Here is a 21,972-nt window from a genome sequence, read left to right on the forward strand (position 1 = left end):
CATACACACACACACACATACGTACATATACATATACATATACATATTTATTTATTTATTTATTTTTTTAAGCCCTTACCTTTCATCTTGGAATCAGTACGAGGCAGAAGAGTGGTAAGGGCTAGGCAATGAGGGTTAAGTAACTTGCCCAAGGTCACATAGCTAATAAGTATCTGAGGCCAGATTTGAATGCAGGAAAATGAATCTTCCAGTACTCTATCCACTGTGCTATCTAGCTGCCCTAGCAGAAATCAAAAACACATTTAATCAGGTTGTCAACAGGATAGGACCTGTTGTCTTATCTGCTACTGGAGTGTCAGAAATGTGCACCAGAATTGCTTTCAGTGAGCCTATAAGAGGATGAGCTTATATCCCAATATTCTTTTTAAACTAAAAGGGCAGTTATTTTTTCCTCCTACACAAGTCTGTAGAAGATTCACTATGAAAAAATAATGGAATAGTGGCTTGTCTTGGGACTGCTTCTATCTCAACTTCATTGAAAAAAATTTTTTAAAGGAATTAGTAAGTGACAGTGATATATGGCCCTAAGGTTTACAGAGCACTTTAAGTACATTATTACATTATTATAACCTTAAAAACTTTTCATTTTATAGATGAGGAAACTGAAGAAATGATTTGACTAAAATTATGCATATAGTAGATGCATATAGTATATGTAATAGTAGAATTGAAATCTGATGCTTTCCTCCCTGGCCCCCCCCCCATTACACTAGAAAACTGTCCTGCTGAAGAAATATTTTTTGTTTCATTTGGGATCTGTTGAGCATATTTAAATGGTATAGGAAAGTGAAAAATCAGTAGAGCATTAAGATCAGGGAACAAGTTGCACTATGACTTGAGTTAGGGTTCAGGGATGTAGAAAGAGACTGCCTATGATGTGGTCCAGTAGTTCAGGTGGTTTGTAGTTTCTCACTCACAAAACTCAGTGCTTCAGGAAATTCCTGTCCTTGGCCCTTAACTGGTACCATAACTCAGAAGTCTTGTAAACTGGGACCCATAATTCTACATTTTTGGATCTCAGAGCAGGACTTCTCCATATAGCAAGGGGCAACTGACCAGACTGGGAAGGTGTCTTTAAAAAAAAGGAGCAGAGAGCACCTGAAAAGTGTTAGGCAAAGTGATAAGTCTCATAGCTCCATTCTAGAACTGTTTGCATGAAAAAGAATGACAAAGTCTGGATAAGGTTTGTTTTAATTGGTTTAGGATCTAAAATGTGTTTTGCTGATGGCAATGATAGAAGAGAAGCTATATCAGCCATGTCCAGTTCAACAAATATATTATTTACTACTGAATCAGTGTGAGTTCAACATCTCAGAGTTATCTTTGACTTCCTTCCTTCATATCCAGGCAATTGCCTAGTCCTCTCAATCTTCCTTTGAAACATCTCTCACATCTATTTCCCCTTTTACTCACTACCACCACCATAATTCAAACCAACACAACTTTACCTGGAATTTTGTTCTCAATTTCTGACTGGTTTCCTTGACTTGAGTTTTTTCCTTTTCTAATCTGTAGTTCATGGGTTTGGCAAGGTGATTTCCTCTCCCTAATACACTGGGATGGTCACTTCATTCCTATATTCAGAAATCTTCAGCAATTTCCCTAAGGCCATTATCAGTGATCTTCAAAGGGATTTTGTGTCATTATCATTAAAAAGTTTCTGAGTATACACCTCCAGTAATAAATATTTGTTTATAAATTATATGCTACACATAATAAGAGATTCTGTGCATTGCCAAATGTATGCAAAAATAGACACAAAGATAAAATATTTTCATTTTATTAACGGTACAGAATTTTTTGCCTCTAAAAAGTTGTTAACATTTTTCAGGCATTATTATTTAATATGCTTCATTTGAAAAATAAATCTTGGCTTTGTGCTGTAGAAATTCCAGGGACTACTTCTAAGTCCATTTTACTTTGATGTTCAGTCTTACAGGCTGTCACAGCTGACAAAGATACATCACAAAGACATATAGATCCAAATGGAAAAAGTGCATCAGTGGCTGTACTTGCTAAATCATGATGGCTTAGATTTGAGTACTATCCACCAATTAAGCAAAGGTTTTTCTGATAACTTGGTTGGTAAATTTTCATCTTCCCTGCAGCCATTCAGTTGTTCTTATAAACTAATTGGAAAGTGTTGCCTTTTTACATTTTTAGCAAATGGGTTCAAAATCCACTGAAATTCTTTGGAAGATTTTTAGAGGTTAGAAAATTCCGTTTCCAAGTTACATAAGGGTTACATATGAAGAGTTCTTATAGGTGACATGCCTAGTTTTCAGCAACAAAAATTTATTTTTTAAATGCTTTGCTAATCATGGTGGCTTCTTATTTTCATTAGCTAATATCTCTATTATATTGTTAACCATAATAAACAAAAATCCATGTTCAGCTAATCTTTTTTTTTTTTATTTATTTTAAACCCTTAACTTCTGTGTATTGACTTATAGGTGGAAGATTGGTAAGGGTAGGCAATGGGGGTCAAGTGACTTGCCCAGGGTCACACATCTGGGAAGTGTCTGAGGCCAGATTTGAACCTAGGACCTCCTGTCTCTAGGCATGGCTCAATCCACTGAGCTAACCAGCTGCCCCCCATGTTCAGCTAATCTTGACAATTTCAGATTTTTTTTACCTAGTTCATGTCAGATCTAATTAGTTTGTTACTGTTTATGCATATAATGTAGCTAACAAAATACTCATGTGAAGGGTAGATGCATCATCCCTGCCATTTTCTTTTTGTTCACTTGTGCTGCATTATTAGTATTATTGTCAGTCCATGGTTTCTTTGCAGGAATCTTTTTAAGCCACTTGACCATTTTGAGAATTAGTTTAATTAAAAGCAGATAACATAATCTGTAAATCCACTTAAGGAGGCTGACACAAAATGTAATATTTTGAAATTTGCCAAAAGGGGAGAAATGAATGAGAGTGGCATTGTCAATTGTGTGGAACTCAGACTTCTCTTTCAGGATACTTCATGTTCCATATCTCCTTCTTGACCATTTCACATATGGATCAAATAGTAAGGGCAGCAGCAGCAGCTTATATATTAAATAATAGTGAAACCTAATTTTTTTCTTTTTTTAATATAAAAAAATATAAAAAGAAGTTCTAAGATTTTCTTCCTGTACTTGCACCCCAGTGGATCTTCTTGTATACCCTTTGTGGGGCATATAACCCATTTTGGAGACAACTGACCTATAGGAAAAAATACAAAATCCTTATCAGCTATATTAAAATGTAAGTTTGTTGAGGTAAGGGACTCTCTTTGTTTTTGTATTTGTTTTCCCAGTGCTTAGTACAGGACTTGGCTTGTAGTTAGCATTTAATAAATGCTATTTCATTCATTAAGTCATTTAAGGCCCTCTACAATCTGGCTTCAACATACCATTGTAATTTTATTTTGCACTCCTGTTATTTATGTGCTCTGTTCCAGAAAAATAGGGCTACTAGCTTTTGAGCTCTCTTCTCCATGCCAGTGTGGTTGCCTCATGCCTGAAATATACTGCCTCTACATCTGCCTGTTGACATTCTTCCCTTCAAGATTTAGCTCAGGTGCCACCTCCTCTGTGATCCCTCTCACTAGCCCCACCTCAGAATCAATCAAACAATAAACATTTAAGTACTCATTATGTGCCAAGCACTATGCTAGGCCTTGGGAATTCAAACACAAGAATGAAGCAATCCCTATTCACAAGGAACTTATATTTTAGTGGGGAAGACAACAAGTATTTGTATAAATTTATATAGAATAAATATGAGAAAAAACTCCATTGGTTCTAGTATACCTTATACCAAATCCATAATGCCCCTATATTCTGATCATGTGACATTAATTTCCCCAATACTGGGCGTTTTTACTAGCTGCCTCCTATGCCTGGAATTCTCTTTTACCTCTTGGCTTCCCTGGCTACCAAGTCCCAACGAAAATCCCACTTTCCATGCAAAGCCTTTTCTGAGTCCCCTTAATGCTAATGCCTCCCTCTGTTGATTATTTCTTATTTTTCCTGGATATAGCTTGTTTGTACAGTTGTTTGCATGTTGTGTCTTCCATTAGTTTGTGAATTCCTTGAGGGCAAAGACTCTTTTGTCTTTCTTTGTATCTCTAGTGCTTAACAGAATGCCTGGCACATAGTTGGTGCTTAATAAATATTTATCAATTGGCTGACTAAATACAATTAAATATCAAGTTAAATATAAGGTAATTTTGGTAGAAGAACATTAGTACTTGGGGGGGGGGGACCAAGAAAGGTGTTATGTAGAAGGTGGTACCTGGTGGAGGTGAGAGAAAATCTTACTCTTCCCCCATCCTCTCATTCCTCTCTGACCTCTTATATGCGCTTACATTCTTCTGATTTGTAGTATAGTTATTGTTTTCTCTTTTTCTTAAAATCTTTATCTCCAAGGCTGAACATACTGCTTTGCCCTTAGTAAATATTTAATATATGCTTGTTGAAATTGAATTGAATGCCATATGTGTTATTTTGTTTGAAAGTGTTCTCTCTCTCTCTTTCTTTTTCTCTCTCTATTTCTCTCTCCCTCCCTCCCTCTCCCCTTCTTCCTCTCTCTCCCTCTCCCTCCCTATCTCCCTTCTGCTCTCTCTCTCTCTCTCTCTACCTGATTTACACACATTTACACTCATACACATAGAAAATGGAGTATAGAGAAATGGAAGATGGTTCTTGAAGTGCCTAAATTGATTTGGGTAGCAGTGTCTCATATGTCTTCTGCTCATCCAGCTATAGTCCCAGCTGATGAGCCCCTGATGAGTCTCCCTAGATCTCTTTGGACTCACATCATAGTTAAGTAAGCAGATTGGGGTTTTGTGGTGAGACTTTCAGAAAGCAAGAAGCCTTTTGTTTGTTTTTTAAATACTGCAACCATAAACTAGACCAAGTGGAGTGAATAAATGGGACACTTCATTGGAGGCTTCAGCATGAGATAACTTCAGGGGATTGAAGGCAAGAGCAGGTCTCACTAGTGTCCTTACCTGGAAGATCATGGGATTATTATTGCTTAGATGGGAAATGTCTGAACAACTAAATTTATAATTAGGCCCAAAGATGAGAATAGGAGAAAAAGAGAAGGGATGAAGAAGATGAGCATGGTGGAGCAGAAGTTTCTGGGGGGAAATGGGGGAGATGGGAAGATTAGTAGATGAGAAAAGACACAATGAAATCTGTTTCATTGTCAATAACCATTGCCCTCTAGGTTTCTATGTAAGGGCAGCAGCAAGAGTCCTAACCACACAAGGAACAGGGAAAATAGTTCATGTGAATGAACAGGAAAGTAGAGAAAGCAGTGAAGAGTGAGCAGGAGAGAGGCCTGAGAGAGGCATAAAACAGCAGGCACTACAGAGGCTTGGGAAGATAACAGAATGGAATTAATAGAGTGTAAAAGTGGGGAGGGAGGCTGTAAAGATGAAGATCTAAAAGAAGATTGCAGAAGATAAAAGGAAAAATGTCAGGCTCACATCCATGGAGAGCCAGTGAAGAGATGAGTTTGAACAGGGTTCATTTCTTCATTCTAAGAAGGGGATGAGACAGATGCCTGAAATGAATTGCAGTCCCTCCTGGAAGAAACACACCATCCCCAGAGATTTTAGGTATACATCAGGACAGCTGATGGAGAAGTAAACATGGTTGTTGACTATCAGAGGATAGGTAAAGGCTAGCACAAGCTAAGAACAGGAAAGGAAATGGTCAAGGTGCCTAAGCAAGCAGCTTTATAGCTCTTTTAGAAAAAAATAGCAAAACTCTTTGAAAGATTTCTGCAGGCTGCCCTAGGAAAGGATAATAGAACTTGACTACTGTTTTTTAAATCTGTTTTGTTTTTTAATTTCCTCCTCTACTTTGCTCTCTCTTATGTAGGTAATGATCATGGACCAGGCTGCTCAGGGTTCTAACCCACCTGATCTCCGAGTGCAGTATCTTCGACAGATCCATGCCAATCATGAGGTGAGTGACAACCTGTATCCTCTCCTCTAGAAAACCTAACATTGTGTCACTGTACTAGGCTCTAACTGGCCTAGGGGTGAAGGGATAATTTGGGATGTACATTGCATTCTTGTCTATGTCACTTTAATAAATGTTTCTGTTTAGATAGGAATGTCAGCAGGTGATCTTAGATACGTATTCATTATATAAGCACATAACTAGAAGGGAGGAAGGGTTCATAGCTATCCCTTTATGGTGCCACAGATGTTGCCTACCTTTATTCCAAGAACTGCTCAATGTTAATGCTTATCCCAGTGGGGCAGGCTGCTCTGCTCCTGGAGTTGAAGTCTGGTTGATGTCTAGCCACTAAATGAATCAGGCTCACACTTTCATGCCAGGTGGAGCCTAATATTCCAGATTATTTTTTCTACATAGTTTAGGGTGTGACCAAAATTGGAAGGGGCAAGTTAGCTAATTGCATATGGACATAATATCAATGAGAACAGGTAACAGGAGGAATGCAAAAAGTGACATGATCTTAGAAGAATAACATCAGGAGTGCTAAAGCCCAGAATGCTGAGGATATTCAAAAAAGCTAAAGATATTGAAAAGTGGGGGAAAAGAGGAATCAAAGAAGAAATGGACCTACTGCTTGGGTAAATGAGAGGTAATGGTAGACAGTGAAGGAAAGTCAGAGCTACTTAACCTTTATTTTGTTTCTGTTTTATCTACCAAGAAGAATAATCCTTGAACTAGAAGGAAAAGAATAAAATGGCTAATGGAGTTGATAAACTGAGTTAAAGACATAATAGGAAATTACCTCATTGCTCATGATGAATTCAAGTAATTGCATTCAAATGAATTACTTTTCTGGGTACCATATTAATAAGTTGGGAAATGTCCAGAAGAGGGTAACCAGGATTATAAAGGGGCTTGAGGACATGCTATATATAAGGAACAATTAAAAGAAACTAGGGATGAATATCCTGGATAAGAGAAGACTATGTTCAAGTATTTGAAGAGGTGTCACAGGCTAGAAGAATTAGACTTTCTACTTAGCTCCAAAGGATAGAGAACTAGGAGCAATGGGCAGAAATTACAGAAAGTCAGATTCAGGCTTGATATATGAAAAAAGACTCCCTAATAATTAATTGTCTAAAAGTAGAATAAATTGCTTTGGGAAGTAGTGGGGTACCCCCTTTACCTCAGGCAAAGACTGGAAGACCATTCATTATGTTGTATGAAAGATTTTTCTTCAGGGATGTGTTGGAGTAGATCAATCATAGTGAACCTTTTAGAGATGGAATGCCCAGCCCCAACCCCACCCCCCCCCCCAGACCAAGTATTGTGCCTGCCCCACTCCATATTGGGAATGCTCTGCCCCCACCTTCAAACACAGGGGAGGGAGGAAGTGCTCTCATTGGTCTGCTGGGCAGACGGGTGGGCAAAGTGGAAAAAAAAGTCTTTAGCACAGGTGAAGAGGAGGAGGGGAGTGGCCCAAGCACTCTACTGCTCTTACCCCCTGTGCCCTCCCATTGACTGCTGGACAGAGGGTGGGGGAATGTGAAAAAAAAGTCATGGGGCAGGGGGGAGGGGGAGCAGCTCTGCCAGAGTCCCTCTGCCTTTGAAGTAATGAACTTTGCAGGCGGGGGTTGGGAAGGGAGGGTGGCTGAGTGCCTACAGAGAGCACTCTTTGCCACCCATGCCATAGGTTTGCTATCATTGGAATAGATGGTCTTGAGGTCTTTTGGGCTGTGAGATTCAGTGATCATGGGCTTCATTTCTAGTCTGGGACATTTGGTTTCACTGAGAAACTGCAGCCTTTACCTTTAGCTAGCCTTTTTCCAAGTGGTAACAAGAACAACCAGGTGAATGTGTAAACGTATCACCAGTACTTGGAAAACCACTCACAAGTGCTTTGCCCTACTGATAATGAGTATCAGGCTTTCTCTTATCTGGTGTTTTTGCTTTTGTGCTCTGTCTCTTCTTCCATTAGGCTTGTTCTGCTTGGCTCTAAAGACAAACATAACTCTTGTTCCTGCTATATACTAATGCTTCTGATACATTGGGAGAATGTTACATTCCCAAAATTTTCCTTCTCTCTTCTCCTTTCAAACTGTACTTGAGGCTTATCTTTTCCATGAAGCCTTTCCAGGTAGCCTATGCCCTTCTAATCACTCTACTCCTAATAAAAACAGCTAGGGTTTATACAAAAAGTGTTTTGCAGAATATAAAGAACTCTTCTTACTTGTTCAACCTTTGTCCTGCTATTGCTAGTTGTATATGTGTTTTTTAAAAACATTTATTATTGTGCTTGGATCACTATTCCTATTAAATTTAAAGTTTTTAGTTCATAGACTATATCTAGGAAGGTGATAGACCTGCTCTACTCTACCCTGATTAGTCAATCAGTAAATATTTGTTAAGGGGCTGCTATGTACCAGATGAGGATCAGGAAAAGCTTCTCACAGAAGATAGTATTAGCTGGGACTTAGAGGAAGCCAGGGTAGACTGGAAGTAGGGATGAGGAGGGAGAGGATTCCAGGTCTAGGGATAGCCAGTCAAAATATTCAGAGTCTGGCTAAACAATAACTCTAGTCCAACTATCAATAATATGGAATTAGGTTTTAATCAATGATATATGTAAAACCCAGTGGAATTGTACATCGGCTACAGGGGTAGCTAGCTGCATGACCCTGGGCAAATCACTTAACTTCCATTACCTAGCTCTTACTGCTCTTCTGCCTTAGAACCAATATGGGGAGGTTTGGGGGAGAGGGAAAGAACATGAAACATGTAACTATGGGAAAATATTCAAAATAAAAAAAATATTCAGTCTGAAGATGGAGTATCTTGTTCAAGGATAGCAAGGAACTCAGCATCACTAGATCAAAGAGTACATGGTAAGAAGGTGTAAGATATAAGATGCCTGGAGTGATAGGGAGCCACTGGGGTTATTGAATAATGGGGATGACATGGTTAGATCTGCACTGAGGAGATTAATCTGACAGCTGAGTGGAAAATGGAGTGGGAAGAAACATGAGGCAGGGAGGCCAACCTGCAAGCTTTAGTAGTTTAAGTGGGAGATGACGAGGGTCTGCACCACGTTGGTGGCAGTGTCAGAGATGAAAAGGGAGCATATACTAGAAAAGGCCCAAGGTAAAGCTGACAGGACTTGGCACCAAGCTGGATATAGGGGATGAGAGTGAGGAGTTAAGGATGACATCTAGGTTTTGTGCCTGACTGACTAAAAGGATGGCAGTGCCCTCAACAGTAATAGGGAAGTTAGGAAAAGGAAAGTGAGTTAAGTTTTGGATATCAGAGTGATATAGATTATCTAATAGACAGTTGGAAATGTGAGTGGAGGTTAGGAAAATCTGTGTAGAGATGATAATTGAATCCATGAGGAGCTGATAAGATCACCAAGTGAAATGGAATAGAGGGAAAAGAGAAGGGGCTTAGGACAGAGCCCTGGGACATACCCAAAGTTATTTATTCTCAGTCCCTCTAGATGGCTCAGTGGATTGAGAACCAGGCCTAGAGATGGGAGATCCTAGTTTCAAATCTGACTTCAGATACTTGCTAGCTGCATGACCCTGGGCAAATCACTTAACTTCCATTACCTAGCTCTTACTGCTCTTCTGCCTTAGAACCAATATACAGTATTCATTCTAAGACAGAAGGTAAGGGTTTAAAAAAAAAATCCAACTTAGAAGAGATCAAGGGAAAGAGGGTAAATAACAATATTAGAGTCTGCAGTGAGGAGGCCATAAAGGAAGAAGATGAAAAAAGGCCATTAGATACAGCAATTAAGAGATTATTAGAGAGAGCAGTTTCAAATGAATGATTAAGTTAAAGACTATACTATAGAGCAGGAGTTGGCAACGTATGGCTCTCGAGCCATATCTGGCTCTTTTGAGGACCAGATATGGCTCTTTCTGCAGTAGCCATAAAGTCAATTTTTTTTCAGGCGCTGTTATAGGAGCACGCACTATGAGCACTGTACGGCTCTCATGAAATTACATTTTAAAAAATGTGGCATTTATGGCTCTCACGGCCAAAAAGGTTGCCGACTCCTGCTATAGAGGGTTAAGAAGAGTGAGGAGAAAGGAATTGGAGGCATTGTGTATAGACAGTCTTTTCAAGGAGTTTTGCCACAAAAAGGAAAAGAAATACGGAATGATAGCTAGTGGAGAGGATAGATCAAGGGGGGGGTTTTTGAGGCCAGGGGAGATGTGGGCATGTTTGTAGGTAGTAAGAAAAGTGCCAGTAGACAGGGAGGGGATTGAGAATAAATGAGAGAGTGGGGATGATATAGCAATCTGTTGGAGAAAACAAGATGGAATGCTGTCACTTGTGCATATAGAGGGGGTTTTCCTTGGCCACTTCTTCATGTGAGATAGGAGTGAAGGAGGAAATAATGGCAAAAGGCATTTGTATGATGTGAGATGAGGAGGTGGTTAGAAGAGGGAGATCTCAATGAATGGCCTCGTTTTTTCCCATGAAATAAGAGGCATGTTTCTCACGTGAGAGGGTGGAGATGGGAAAGATGTTTGTTTCTGGGTACCACATTTAGGGATGACATTGAGATGAGTCAGCAGTGTGATGATGGCAACCAAAAATATACCATCTTGGACTAAATTCAGAGACATAGCTTCCAAGAATGAGGAGGTGGAGGTCCCACTGTACTTTGATGTCAGATCAGAGCATTTGGTCAGTTCTGGGAACCATGGTTGGAGAAGACTTTGATAAAGCTGGAGATTGACCAGATGATAGCAAATAGGATGGTAAAGTCACTTGTGCCAATGCCATATCAGGATCATTTGAAGAAACTAGAGGAGATTCTGGAAGTGGAGGTAGAGGTGGGACATGTGAGGGATCAGACATGATTGATGACTTTATGTGTTTGGAAGGCTGCCCATGGAAGATGTATTAGATTTTTCCTGTTTTGCCACAGAGGTTAGAATCTAGAGCAGGGGTTGGCAACCTTTTTGGCCATGAGAGCCATAAATGCCACATTTTTTAAAATGTAATTTCATGAGAGCCGTACAGTGCTCACAGTGCGCGCTCCTGTAACAGCATCTGAAAAAAAATTGACTTTATGGCTCCTGCAGAAAGAGCCATACGTTGCTGACCCCTGATCTAGAGCAATGAATAGAAGTTGCAAAGGGACAATTAAACTTGATGTTGGGAAAATTTTTCTTAACAGTTAAACCTGTCCTGAAATGGCATGAGCTGCCTCAGGAACTAAGGGCTCCCCTCTTTGGAGGTCTCTGAACAGAGGCTGGCTGAAGACTTGTCAGGCATGGTAGAGTTGGGGTTCTCTTTGTGCCTAGCTCTCAAAATTCTGTGATAATCTGCAGAGTATCCAGAGAAAGGTAACCAGGTAAAGATGCCTTTATATGAAGATCCTTTGAAGACACTGGGATTGTTTAGACTAGAGAAGAGAAGATTTGGGATAAATAAGACCTCTATTTGAAGAATTGGCACTCAGGATGGGAAGGGATTAGACTTGTTCTTGATCCCAATAAATAAAACAAGTAGCTTGGGTAGAAGTCACAAAGGGTCAATTTAGGTTTCATCAAATTAAAAACTTCCTACCAGTTAGAGTTCTCTGAAAGTGAAATGGGTGGCCATGGGGGATGGAGGGTTTTCAAGCAAAAGAAGTAGCATATTGTAGTGGGAAACGGTGATTTGGGAGTAAGGTGACTTGTGTTCACATTCCAGTTTAGCCAGATATTTTGGAACTTTGAGCAAGCCCTGACAGGATTTGGTGATTTTGTAGCTCTTGCTGTTAGGATTTTAGTAAAATGATGTGCTGTGGATGCATTCTGATTCTCCTGCTTTTCTTTGAGATGGGAGAACTCTCCATGGTAACATTTTCGAAAGGCAGCTAGCCCTTTCCTTTCAGGAACCAACAATTACTTTAAAAATCATTGATATCTTTTGTTTTCACATCACCTTCATTTCAATTTCTAAATATATTCTTTCCCCTCACCCTGTAGCAAGCTGTTCCTTGTAGTGGAGAATTAAAGAAAGGGGGAGAAAAACAATTCAACAAAACTAACCAGTAGTCTAGTGACCATAGTCTCTGGAAGGGAAAGAGGGAAATGTATTTTCTCAGCTCTTCCCTAGGGTCAAGCTTGGTTTTTATAATTATCTCATAAAGTCCATATGTCCAAAACAGAATTCATTACCTTTACTCTCAAACATGTTCCTCTTCCCAAACTCCCCAAACCTATTAATGTTGAGGATACCACGGTCCTATTGGTCACTCTGTCTTGAAACCACAATGTCAGCCTCAACTCCTCACTTGTATTCAACTCCCACATCCAGTCTGCTCTCAGATTTTTTCATTTCTGCTTTTACATCCATCATATATATATCTCTTCTCCACTCATATAAAGGCCCTTATCACTTTTTACCTGGTCTATTACAATAGTCCCATTGGTCTTTCGACCTCAAGTCTCTCCCCTACTTTCTATCTTTCCTAGAGCTGTCAAAGTGATCGAAGGCCTGGAGTTGAGAGGACCTTTATTCAATTCTAGCCTCAGACATCTCCTAGCTGTGTGACCCTGGGCAAGTCACTTAACCCTAGTTGTCTAGACCTTTCTGCTCTTCTTAGAACTGATATTTAGCATCTATCAGATAAGGTTTTGTTTTATTTTCTTAAAGTAATGTTCATGAAGTGCTGGTCTGACCATATTGCTGCCTAGTCCCACCCTACCCCCCAAAAAACAACCCAGAAACAAGCTCTTCGTGATTATTACTGCCAGAATCAAATATGAAGGTACTTGAAGCTCTTCCTCCCTGGTCTCTTCCTGCCTCCCCTTCATGTATACTGGCCTGCCTGCTAGTCCTCAAGTATAATACCACATATGCCTATTTCATTCAAACCTTTGTACTGACTGCTTCTCCCACTCCCCCCTTCCTGGGATATTCTTCCTCTTCACTTCCTCTTGGCTTCTATGGTTTCCTTCAAGACTCCACTCAAATTCTACCTTCTTGAGTAGGCCTTTCTCAGTCCCCACCTTCTGAGATATCCATTCTGTCTATATTTTGTATGTAACAGTACTTTGTTAGTCCTTGCCTATTATTTTCTTGATTCTATATTCTTCACTTTTAATTGGTTCATCTCCCTATGCATCTCTAAATTCTTCGTGCTCATCATTCCTTTTTTTTTTTATTAAAACTCTTACCTTCTATCTTAGAATCAATACTGAGTATTGGTTCCAAGGCAGAAGAGTAGTAAGGGCTAGGCAATGGGGGTTAAGTGACTTGCACAGGGCCACACAGTTAGAAAGCATCTGAGGCCAGATTTTAATCCATTTCTTAGGTCTGGCTCTCTGTCCACTGCTCAGCCATGGTGCCCATACTCATCATTTCTTACAATATAGTACAAGTTATTTTTTTTTTAACTTAATTTTTGTCTTCAGTTAATGAAAATCTGCTTTCTCTCCCTACCACTCCTCTTTGGGAGAAATAAATATGTAATTATTTATGTATTATAAATTATTAATATTTCAAATTATAAATAATTCATATGGTACTTTAAGGTTTGCAAAGCACTTTATAAATACTTTATTTTATCTTTACAACAACCCTGGGAGATAGGTGCTTTTATTATCCTCATTTTATAGATGAGGAAACTGGGCCCAGAGAATTTTAAGTGACTTACCCAGGATCACACAGTAAGTATCTGAGGCTGGATTTGAACTCAGGTAATAAGTTTCTGATTCCAAGTTTCTCACTTTATCCCAACTACCTCACTGACAGCTAGCATTTACATAATGCTTTAAGATTTGCAAAACTTTTGCAGAAAATTACATATATTAATTCACTTGAGTTTGAAAAAGAAAGAAAAATAAAACCCTTGTGACAGATATGTAGAGTGAAGTATAACGAATTCCTTCACTGACTATGTTCAGGAAAACATTTGTCTGAGTCTTCCCCTTGAGGTGTGTCCTATCTCTCAGGAGATGAGCATCATGTTTAATTGTGAATCTTCTGGCATCATGGCTAGTTAGTTATTGCATTGATAAGTGATTTTCTTAGCATTTTAACATTTCTCTCCACCCTACTTTCTTTATTCCCCTGGTAGATGCTACTTAAGGAGGTTCAGGCACTGAGAGATCGCCTGTGTGTTGAAGATGATGCCAGTGCCAGTGCCGCTGCAGAGAAACTCCTACAAGTATACAAGCAGCTGCGCAACCCGAGCCTCATCCTGCTGTGACCCCTGGCACAGGTAGGGCCTTACATTAGAGGCTCCCTCTTCTGAGGGAAAAGAGCTCCAACCCCATCCTGGCTTCCTCTAGGGAAGTCCTCATGAAGTTACCTCATTTTTTAAAGTAATTTTCCATTTATTATCTACTCTTTAAGGCCTGGCATTATATTGGCAAGTTTGTAAGATGGACTTGCTACTTTTCCTAGATGTAATCCATTGAAAACAACATGTCTCTAGTTCAGGTTCCTCCCTAATAGAATATACAGTATAGGTGTACCATTCTTTCATAATACTTATGTACCTTCCTTTGCATACCTGAAAAGTAATTGAATCATTTTGAAGATACTAGGAAAGCTATTTATGTCTGTGTATATGTGCTCATGATGGGAAGGGGACTCACTTTAGGAAATATGTGTATAGTTAAATATTAAGTCCAAATGAGCTATAATTTCATCCTTCCATTGACTTAAATCCCAATTTCTCTATGCCTTAGTATATGGCTTCATGAGTTGCTCTGGCCAAAAAAAAAAAAAAAAGGTCTCCTGGTGGTGGCCTTCTGGTGATAAGCCTCTGCAAATTAAATGAACCAGACTTCCACCAGCAGGCAAATAGTCCATCACCAGGCTTAGTAGGACCTTCCTGAGAATTCACTCTGCCAGAATAGCATTTATTGGCATAACCTCAGGAACCTAGGCTCAGTTCCACAGAAGTATGTGTATGTAAGTTTAATTTTTTTTTTCTTTCCTGTTACAGGTTCTTCTGTTAAACAGCTCTGACATTTTACCTCTTGACTGCTAGAAAATTTTCCACATGATCCCTAAGGTTGGGATTGAAGATATACTCTCCATTGAGAAATAAGCAGTGTGCAGGGATAGACTGTGGAAATCTTCTGACCCTCCTCTCCCCCAGGATGGGGACATCTAAGCCTGATAAGGGCCCTTTCATGCCAGAGAAAGGTTTCTAGGGGTGGATTTGTTTTTAACATTTTTGATATTATACAGCACCAGAGAGTCAGCTAACTGCTTCAGAACAGGAACCTCTTACCCTGCCTAGAGCAGAACTCATCCTCATTCCCACTCACATCTCCCATTCCCTGCTCATTTGCTTCCCCTTTGGGTAATTGAGGCTGAAGAGCAGTGAGTGTTTCTGTCATTCTTAGGATAACTGCCCCATGCATGAATGGTTCTTGATCCTTGTACCCGTGGCATGATGACAATAGGTGATGTATATTGTGTGTTGCTCGTGAGTGCTAGTTTAGCTTCTGATGTTCATAGTTCAGCAGTGGCTTTGTGTTTCACAGTGGAAAAGAACCTGTCATTTCAACCCATGTTCACAGTCCCCTGTAACGGTGGCCAGAATACTAAATAACTCCACATTTAGTGATATAGAAATCTAGGTCTCTAGAACTCAGTCATTTTTCTGGGAGTCTCCTATAGGCAGTGCTCTGGCCAAGTGAATGACCAGTCTTTGGCCAGTCTCCTCTGCCTCCCCTGTATTTACTTACTATAAGCTTCAGGCAGAGTACCTGCCTACTATTTCCCCTGGCCCCACTCACCTTCAGAGTCCTAGGTGCAGTGTGGGGTGGTTTTTTTAAATTAATTACTTAAAATAGAAGGGGGGAAATGGAAGGGGAAAAAAAACAGTGTATTACCTTACCTACATTTTTTGCATCTTTCTCTAGTGGTGGTTTCAGTTGGATTCATTTCCTTCCTGTTTAAAGTGCTGTCTGTAACAAGAAAATTACTGTGGCTGTTAACCTATGGTCTGTCATAAGAATGATTCTTTTCCATTGAGTTTCTTCAGATCTTCCTTGCCTTTCCACTTTGTTCTTCTCTTCCCTCTCCCTTCCCCTTACTCCAATATTTGGTATTTGGCTGCTCAACCTTAATTTCTACTTTCTACCCTCCCTCCTTTTCTCTTAGGCTTCCCCTTGAGTTCTGTGTGACTGGCTGCCTGAAAACTTACCACTCTGCATGAATAATTGAGCCCCTTTGCTCTGTTTTCAGTGGCCCTGGGGGCCATTAGGGAGGCTTCTAGCACTTAGGGATAAAGCCTAGGCAGAGGAAGTGATCACTCCAGTGCCCTCATTGTATTGTGCATTTCATACCCATAAACATAAATCTTAGTGTTGAGCAACTTGCCTCCCAAAGTATCTAGTCCCTGGGGCCCCACCAGATTAATGTTACATGCTTCCCCTGCACCCCACAACTCTTGAGAATGCTAGTGGGGACAGAAAAGGTTTGAGGGCAGTCTGTTCCCGACTTAGAAGGGCCTGGTACCACAGCTTGAACTGGGGTGAGAAGTTTTTCTCATCTCTGTCTCACCCTGGCTGCTGGGTGCTCCTTCTTACCAATGCCTCCCCTCTCCAGCCCTGTCATGCTCTCTATCCAAAGCTTTCTCTGCCCAAAAAATGTTTTGGGGGAGTCGTTAAATAGATATTCACCATCCCCAGGCATCTACCTGGTGATTTAGCATTATGGGGGGAAGGGGAAGAAGGGAACTGGGCCAATTGGAGGGAGACTAGAGTTGTCATTCTGACTCAGATGAAATTACAGAATAGCTTGGTTCTCCTGATGATTTCTTTATTCCACATGTTTGCTTTGGAGACTGCAGCTGGCAGAGCAGGACTTCCCACTAGAGGAAAGAGCCCTCCTCATTTTTGCATAGGCTCAGCTGCCAGCATTGGCTGGTTTTAATCTGAACCATGGAGGGACTATCTTGCTTCCAAGAGGTTAGGACCACAAGGAGCTTGAACTTTCTAAGTCAACCCATTTCCACTCTGGATTTGGGTCAGGCTTTTCCTTGAGGACTTCCTCATGTTGACTCACACACTTAATCCCTTCTGTTTGGCCATATCAGAAATTTTAGATGTTTTTAACTTTTTTTGTTGGGATTGTGGGGAAACCTTTTCAGAATCATTTTTTTTAATGTACAAAATAAAATACATAAAGTTATAAAGGAAACCAATCATATTGAAATATGACTATAAAAAGTTTAAAAAGCAAGTTTGTGGACCCAGGTCAAGAAAACAGCTGTAGAAAGAGGAGCAACCAGGAAGAACCTCAGAAGGAACCCAGAACCCAAAGCATTATGGGTTCCTTAAATGGGGCAGGTGACAAACAACCTCCAGGGTCCTTGGCCATCCCACATCTGAAAAGATTAAAATTTGGGGGGCGGTTGTTGGATCTGTCTGTGAGACTTATCCACCCCACTGCCTTTGGTCTCTTCATAATGTTTCTCCATTTGCCAATTCAGGCAGTTTTGAATCCCGGAGCTGACAAATCTAGGTCTCTGGGTTTTTGCAATCACCCTGCAGGGCTAACCTAATTGGATTTCAGCCAACTGCCAGGCAGATCTCGGAGCTCAAGAGCCTGAGGAGAGACAAGCTACATGGAGCTGGCTAGGATATAATTTGCTGGTGCCTCCTGTATGTAAAGTGTTCTCTGTCCTTACAAATGGGCTCTGCTCTCTTGTTAGCTGTAGCAGCACATTCTTATCGACTGGGAGAACATCACACTATGCCCATCAGCAAACTGCACTGCTAATGAAATACTCAACACTGCTGAGATGAGGGGGAAGACAATATGATGTGTGAATAATCTGAAGCATTGCATTGCAACCAGAGCAAGTTCCATAAGGTGATCACCTGGTCCCTGGTAATTGCTGAACATCTTTGGTTTGAGAAGAGGGGGAGCTTCCCCAGGATGCAGCCACACATCACAAGGTTCAGGTAGTAATTTTCCCCAAGCCAAGAAGGGGAACATAGGTGGGAATGAGGTGGCCTCGCTGAGCAGGGAAGGAGACTGCCTCCCAGCTTCGTTGTCCTGTCCTCACTACCACCTGACTCTCCCGCTGGGCTGCAATGGGGAGCTTACTTGTCAGCTGTTTGCTAACTGGATCCCTGTCCAGAGACAAATGAAATTAAGAGGCCCCCTTAACTCCTCATCAGTAAGAAAACCCAAGTTCAAGACCTACTTCTGGATATATGCTGACTCTGTGAATGCCGGGGAAGGAGGTCTGTGAGGGAGATGGAGATGATGAGTACCAACACCAAGACTTTATGTCCAGATTACTAGAAAGTGGTCCCTGCTTCAGTAATACGGAGATTGAGAAAAGGATGGGCTGGAGAGGAAGATAGTATGATGAGATCGATGGTGCAGCCTGCTCACTGTACACTTCCCTTCCTGAAAATGTTGGGGAAGCGGGTGCCCATCTCAATTGGTGTGAAGAAAGTGGAGTGGGGCAGTGTTGAGTTGTAAAGGGGTGACGAGGGGATAGGAGGTAGATAATAGAAACTGGCTACCAGCAGGAGGGCTGCCTGTGTCTGACTGGTTGGCCACATGCCCTTTGAAGTTATGCCCCAGAGTCCACTTGGGGCACTGCTGTTTCAGAAGAGTAGTGTCATTAAGTGCCTTCTCTCCCCAAAACCCACCCAACAGAGGGGCTTTGTTGGCCCCCAGAAGGGCAGAGAACTCTAGGCTGAGTTGTTTGATCCTGGCAACAATCTTTTGAGTTATGTTTCACAGATATCCCTTCCTTTCCTCCCCACCAAAAGAGAAGCCTTATTAGTTTAACTTTCATGCACAAATACAAATATTCAAAAGTAAATAAGCTAAAGAAGTTGGCAGCACCCCCAAATGATTGCCAATGGAAGGACAGGAACAAGTGTCCTGGTTTCCATGTCTCTTACAAGCATCTCGTCTTCATTTACAGAGCCAGGATACATAGATTGTTTGGTTCTGCTTTTTCATCATTTCATGTGCTTTCTCGTTTCTGTTTTCTTATCCAGACCTCCTAATATTGTAACTTTTCACTGATGTAGATCAATTCATTGGCAATTTGGGATTGTTTGGTCTGGAAGGAATTTTGGAGGTCGTAGAGTCCTACCCCCTCATTTTACAGATGAGGAAACTAAGGTTCAGGGGGCTCATTTAACTTGCCTGGTCTAGGTAAACAGCAGGATTGACGGTTCTAGAGTTTTCTGGGGGCACTGAGAGGTTACCTCATCCTGTGGTGTCAGAGGAAGAATTTGAATCCAAGTCTTCCTGACTCCCAGTTGAGCTATCTACTAACCAAAGCTGCTTCTTATATTTCTTGCATTATTCATATTTGTCATTCCTTGTGGCTCATTAATTCATTATATTTATATATCATAATCTGTTGAACTTCCCCAATCAATGGATAATCTGATTCCAGTGCATTTGCCATTAGAAATGTTTGGGATGATTTTATGTTCGTGTAGATAGGGTGTGTGTGTGTGTGTGTGTGTGTGTGTAGGTGTTCTGCCTGTAACCTATATGCATAATGTATAGGTTTCTGTTTATATGAGGAGCTATGTAAGGAAGAGTAGAAAGTATACTAGATTTGAAGTCAAGAAATTTGGATTTGATACCTGTTTCTGATACTACTGCCCGACTTTGAGTAAGACACAACCTCTCTGCACCTCTTCATCTCTAAATTGAGGGGTTTTGACTAGATAACTTCTGAGGACTCTTCTGTGATCAAGATACAATCTTACGACTTTAGGGTATCAAGCCCTAAATTTTACAAAATGTTTTCCTCCTAACAATCTTGTTAGGTTGGAGATTCCTAGACTTAAAGCTGGAAGCAGCTTTAGAATTTGTGTACATAGTGCCTACTCTTGAACCCTCAAAGGTAGGAAGTGGGGGGGAATGCACCACCCCCACATTGAAAGGACTCTGGGGAGAGCAGCTAAGTGGCTTAGTGGATAGGAAGCCAGCCCTAGGGATGAGAGGTCCTGGGTTCAAATGTGACCTCAGATACTTTCTAGCTGTGTGAACCTGGGAAAGTCATTAACCCCAGTTGCCTAGTTCTTGCTGCTCCTTCTGCCTTGGGTATTGATTCTAAGATAGGAGGTGAAGATTTGTTGTGGTTTTTTTAATTACTCTGTGTCCAGACTAGCTCCAGGCTTCACCCATGCATTTACTTCTTAATAGACACAATTAGCTCAAAACACGCCTTTACTGAGATAACATCTTAAGAACAATAGTAACAAACCATTCCTACCATTAACCTGGGGCAAATTCTCCCAACAGCTCTGCAGGGACAGTAGGACTAGTAGACACACACAGAGTACACTAATGGGAAAACACATGTGACTGTGGAAAATCATGCTTCAGATCCTTTAGGACATGATTTGCTTTTTCTCTGCCTGGGGCATCTCATTCCTCTGAGTCTGCTCATTGCTAATGGGCTCACAGAAATTGTCCCCTGATCCTACCAAGAGTTGGATTCTTCCATGGCTGGCTCTCTTCTCTCCTGCCAGGGCTCACATTTCTCAGCTTCCTCCTACATCCAGCACCTTTCCCAGCCCTCCCTCCCCCCAACTCCTAACAAACCTGTTTTGCTTTTTAGGTCTGCAAGGGGCTGTGTGGTCAGTTCTTAGGACAATGGCATAGCCATCTTCATGCCATCAAATTTGACAGAAGAACATTTTTACAGACCACAGAAACAATTTGTGTAGACACTTCACATTTCATTTAAGACCAAAATACCTTGTCTCTGTTAGCTGCCCCTTACCTTCTGTGATTGCATCAATGCACCTTGAAGGAAATCTTGCCCTGGAGTACTCTGACCACTTCCTCCCCACCCTCATGAGACAGTCAAGTTTACAATGTGCCAGGCACTGAACTAAATGCTGTGGGTACAAAGAAAAAGCCCAAATAGCCCCTGACCTTAAAGAGCTTATATTCTAAGCTGAACCATAGAGGGCAAATGGCTTGTCTGAGGCCAAAAAGTAGTAAAGAGGCAGAGCTGGAGGTCCCAATTTTATGGATGCGAACACTGGATTTGATTTTAAGAGAGATCCTGAACCATTTGGCAGCAAGTATTGTGAGTCAAGTAGATAAGCCTGACCAGAACAGATAATTACAAAGTAATGAGACTGGGGTAGCTAGGTGATTCAGTGGATAGAGTCAGGCCTAGAGATAGGAGGTCTTGGATTCAAATTTGGCCTCAGATATTTCCTTAGCTGTGTGACCCTAGACAAGTCACTTAACCCCAATTGCTTAGCCTTTACTGCTTTTCTGCCTTGGAACCAATATTTGTTATTGGTTCTAAGACAGAAGATTAAAAAAAAAAAGTAAATGAGACTAATTTTCCTGTGTATTGACATGAATAAATGAACAAAACTAAGATAAGAAAGGAAGTGGTTGATTGGAAGAAAAAAATCTTTGCATTAAATATATCATGATATATAGGGAATTATCATACAAAAAATGACCAAGAGCCACAGCAGTGTGTACAGAGGACAGTGAAACACTAAGCTATTATTTCTGTCCATCTCACCTCACAACCCCTTGGTATCATTCTCAACTATTTCTTTATTCCAGTCTAATTTAAAAGTAACCTCTGCCCTCTCCAAGGCCCTCTCCATGAGCCTGTGATTTCTTTCCCTCCAATATTCTCCAGCAAATGGATGCTGTTACCACCCTCACCCTCCATCTTCAATCTCTCCATACCTACTGGATTATTCACTGCTGCCTATGAACATATCCAAGTGTTTCCTATGCTTAATCCTCCTTCTATCTACCATCTCTTAAAGCTACCCGTCATCTTGTCTCTGTTTCTCCACTAAATTTCCTGAAGAAACTGCTTACCTTCATTGCCCTCTGTTCCTCTTACTTCTTACTCCATCACACAACTGTAAGGGCTGCCTCCAAAATTACCAAATGTACCAATGTACCAAAACAACAATCTCTTTAAGTGCCTCAATCCTCACCTTTCTTAAACTTGGTGACACAAGACCCTATTCACCAAGTCTAGATA

At 40.8% G+C, this 21,972-nt stretch overlaps 1 protein-coding gene across 1 annotated transcript in view; it reads left to right on the forward strand.

Moving 5' to 3' along the window:
• FAAP100 (FA core complex associated protein 100) overlaps window positions 1-14,990 on the forward strand; it is a 28,410-nt gene extending 13,420 nt beyond the window's left edge. The window contains exons 8-10 of the mRNA XM_044675746.1: window positions 5,895-5,981; window positions 14,062-14,205; window positions 14,938-14,990. Coding sequence (XP_044531681.1) covers window positions 5,895-5,981; window positions 14,062-14,193 — 219 coding nt within the window. The 3' untranslated portion in view covers window positions 14,194-14,205; window positions 14,938-14,990. The remainder of the gene's footprint in view (window positions 1-5,894; window positions 5,982-14,061; window positions 14,206-14,937) is intronic.
• The last annotated feature ends 6,982 nt before the right edge of the window (window positions 14,991-21,972 follow it).

The sequence above is a fragment of the Gracilinanus agilis genome, chromosome 4, assembly GCF_016433145.1.
Source record: "Gracilinanus agilis isolate LMUSP501 chromosome 4, AgileGrace, whole genome shotgun sequence".
NCBI classification, from domain to species: Eukaryota; Metazoa; Chordata; class Mammalia; order Didelphimorphia; family Didelphidae; genus Gracilinanus; species Gracilinanus agilis.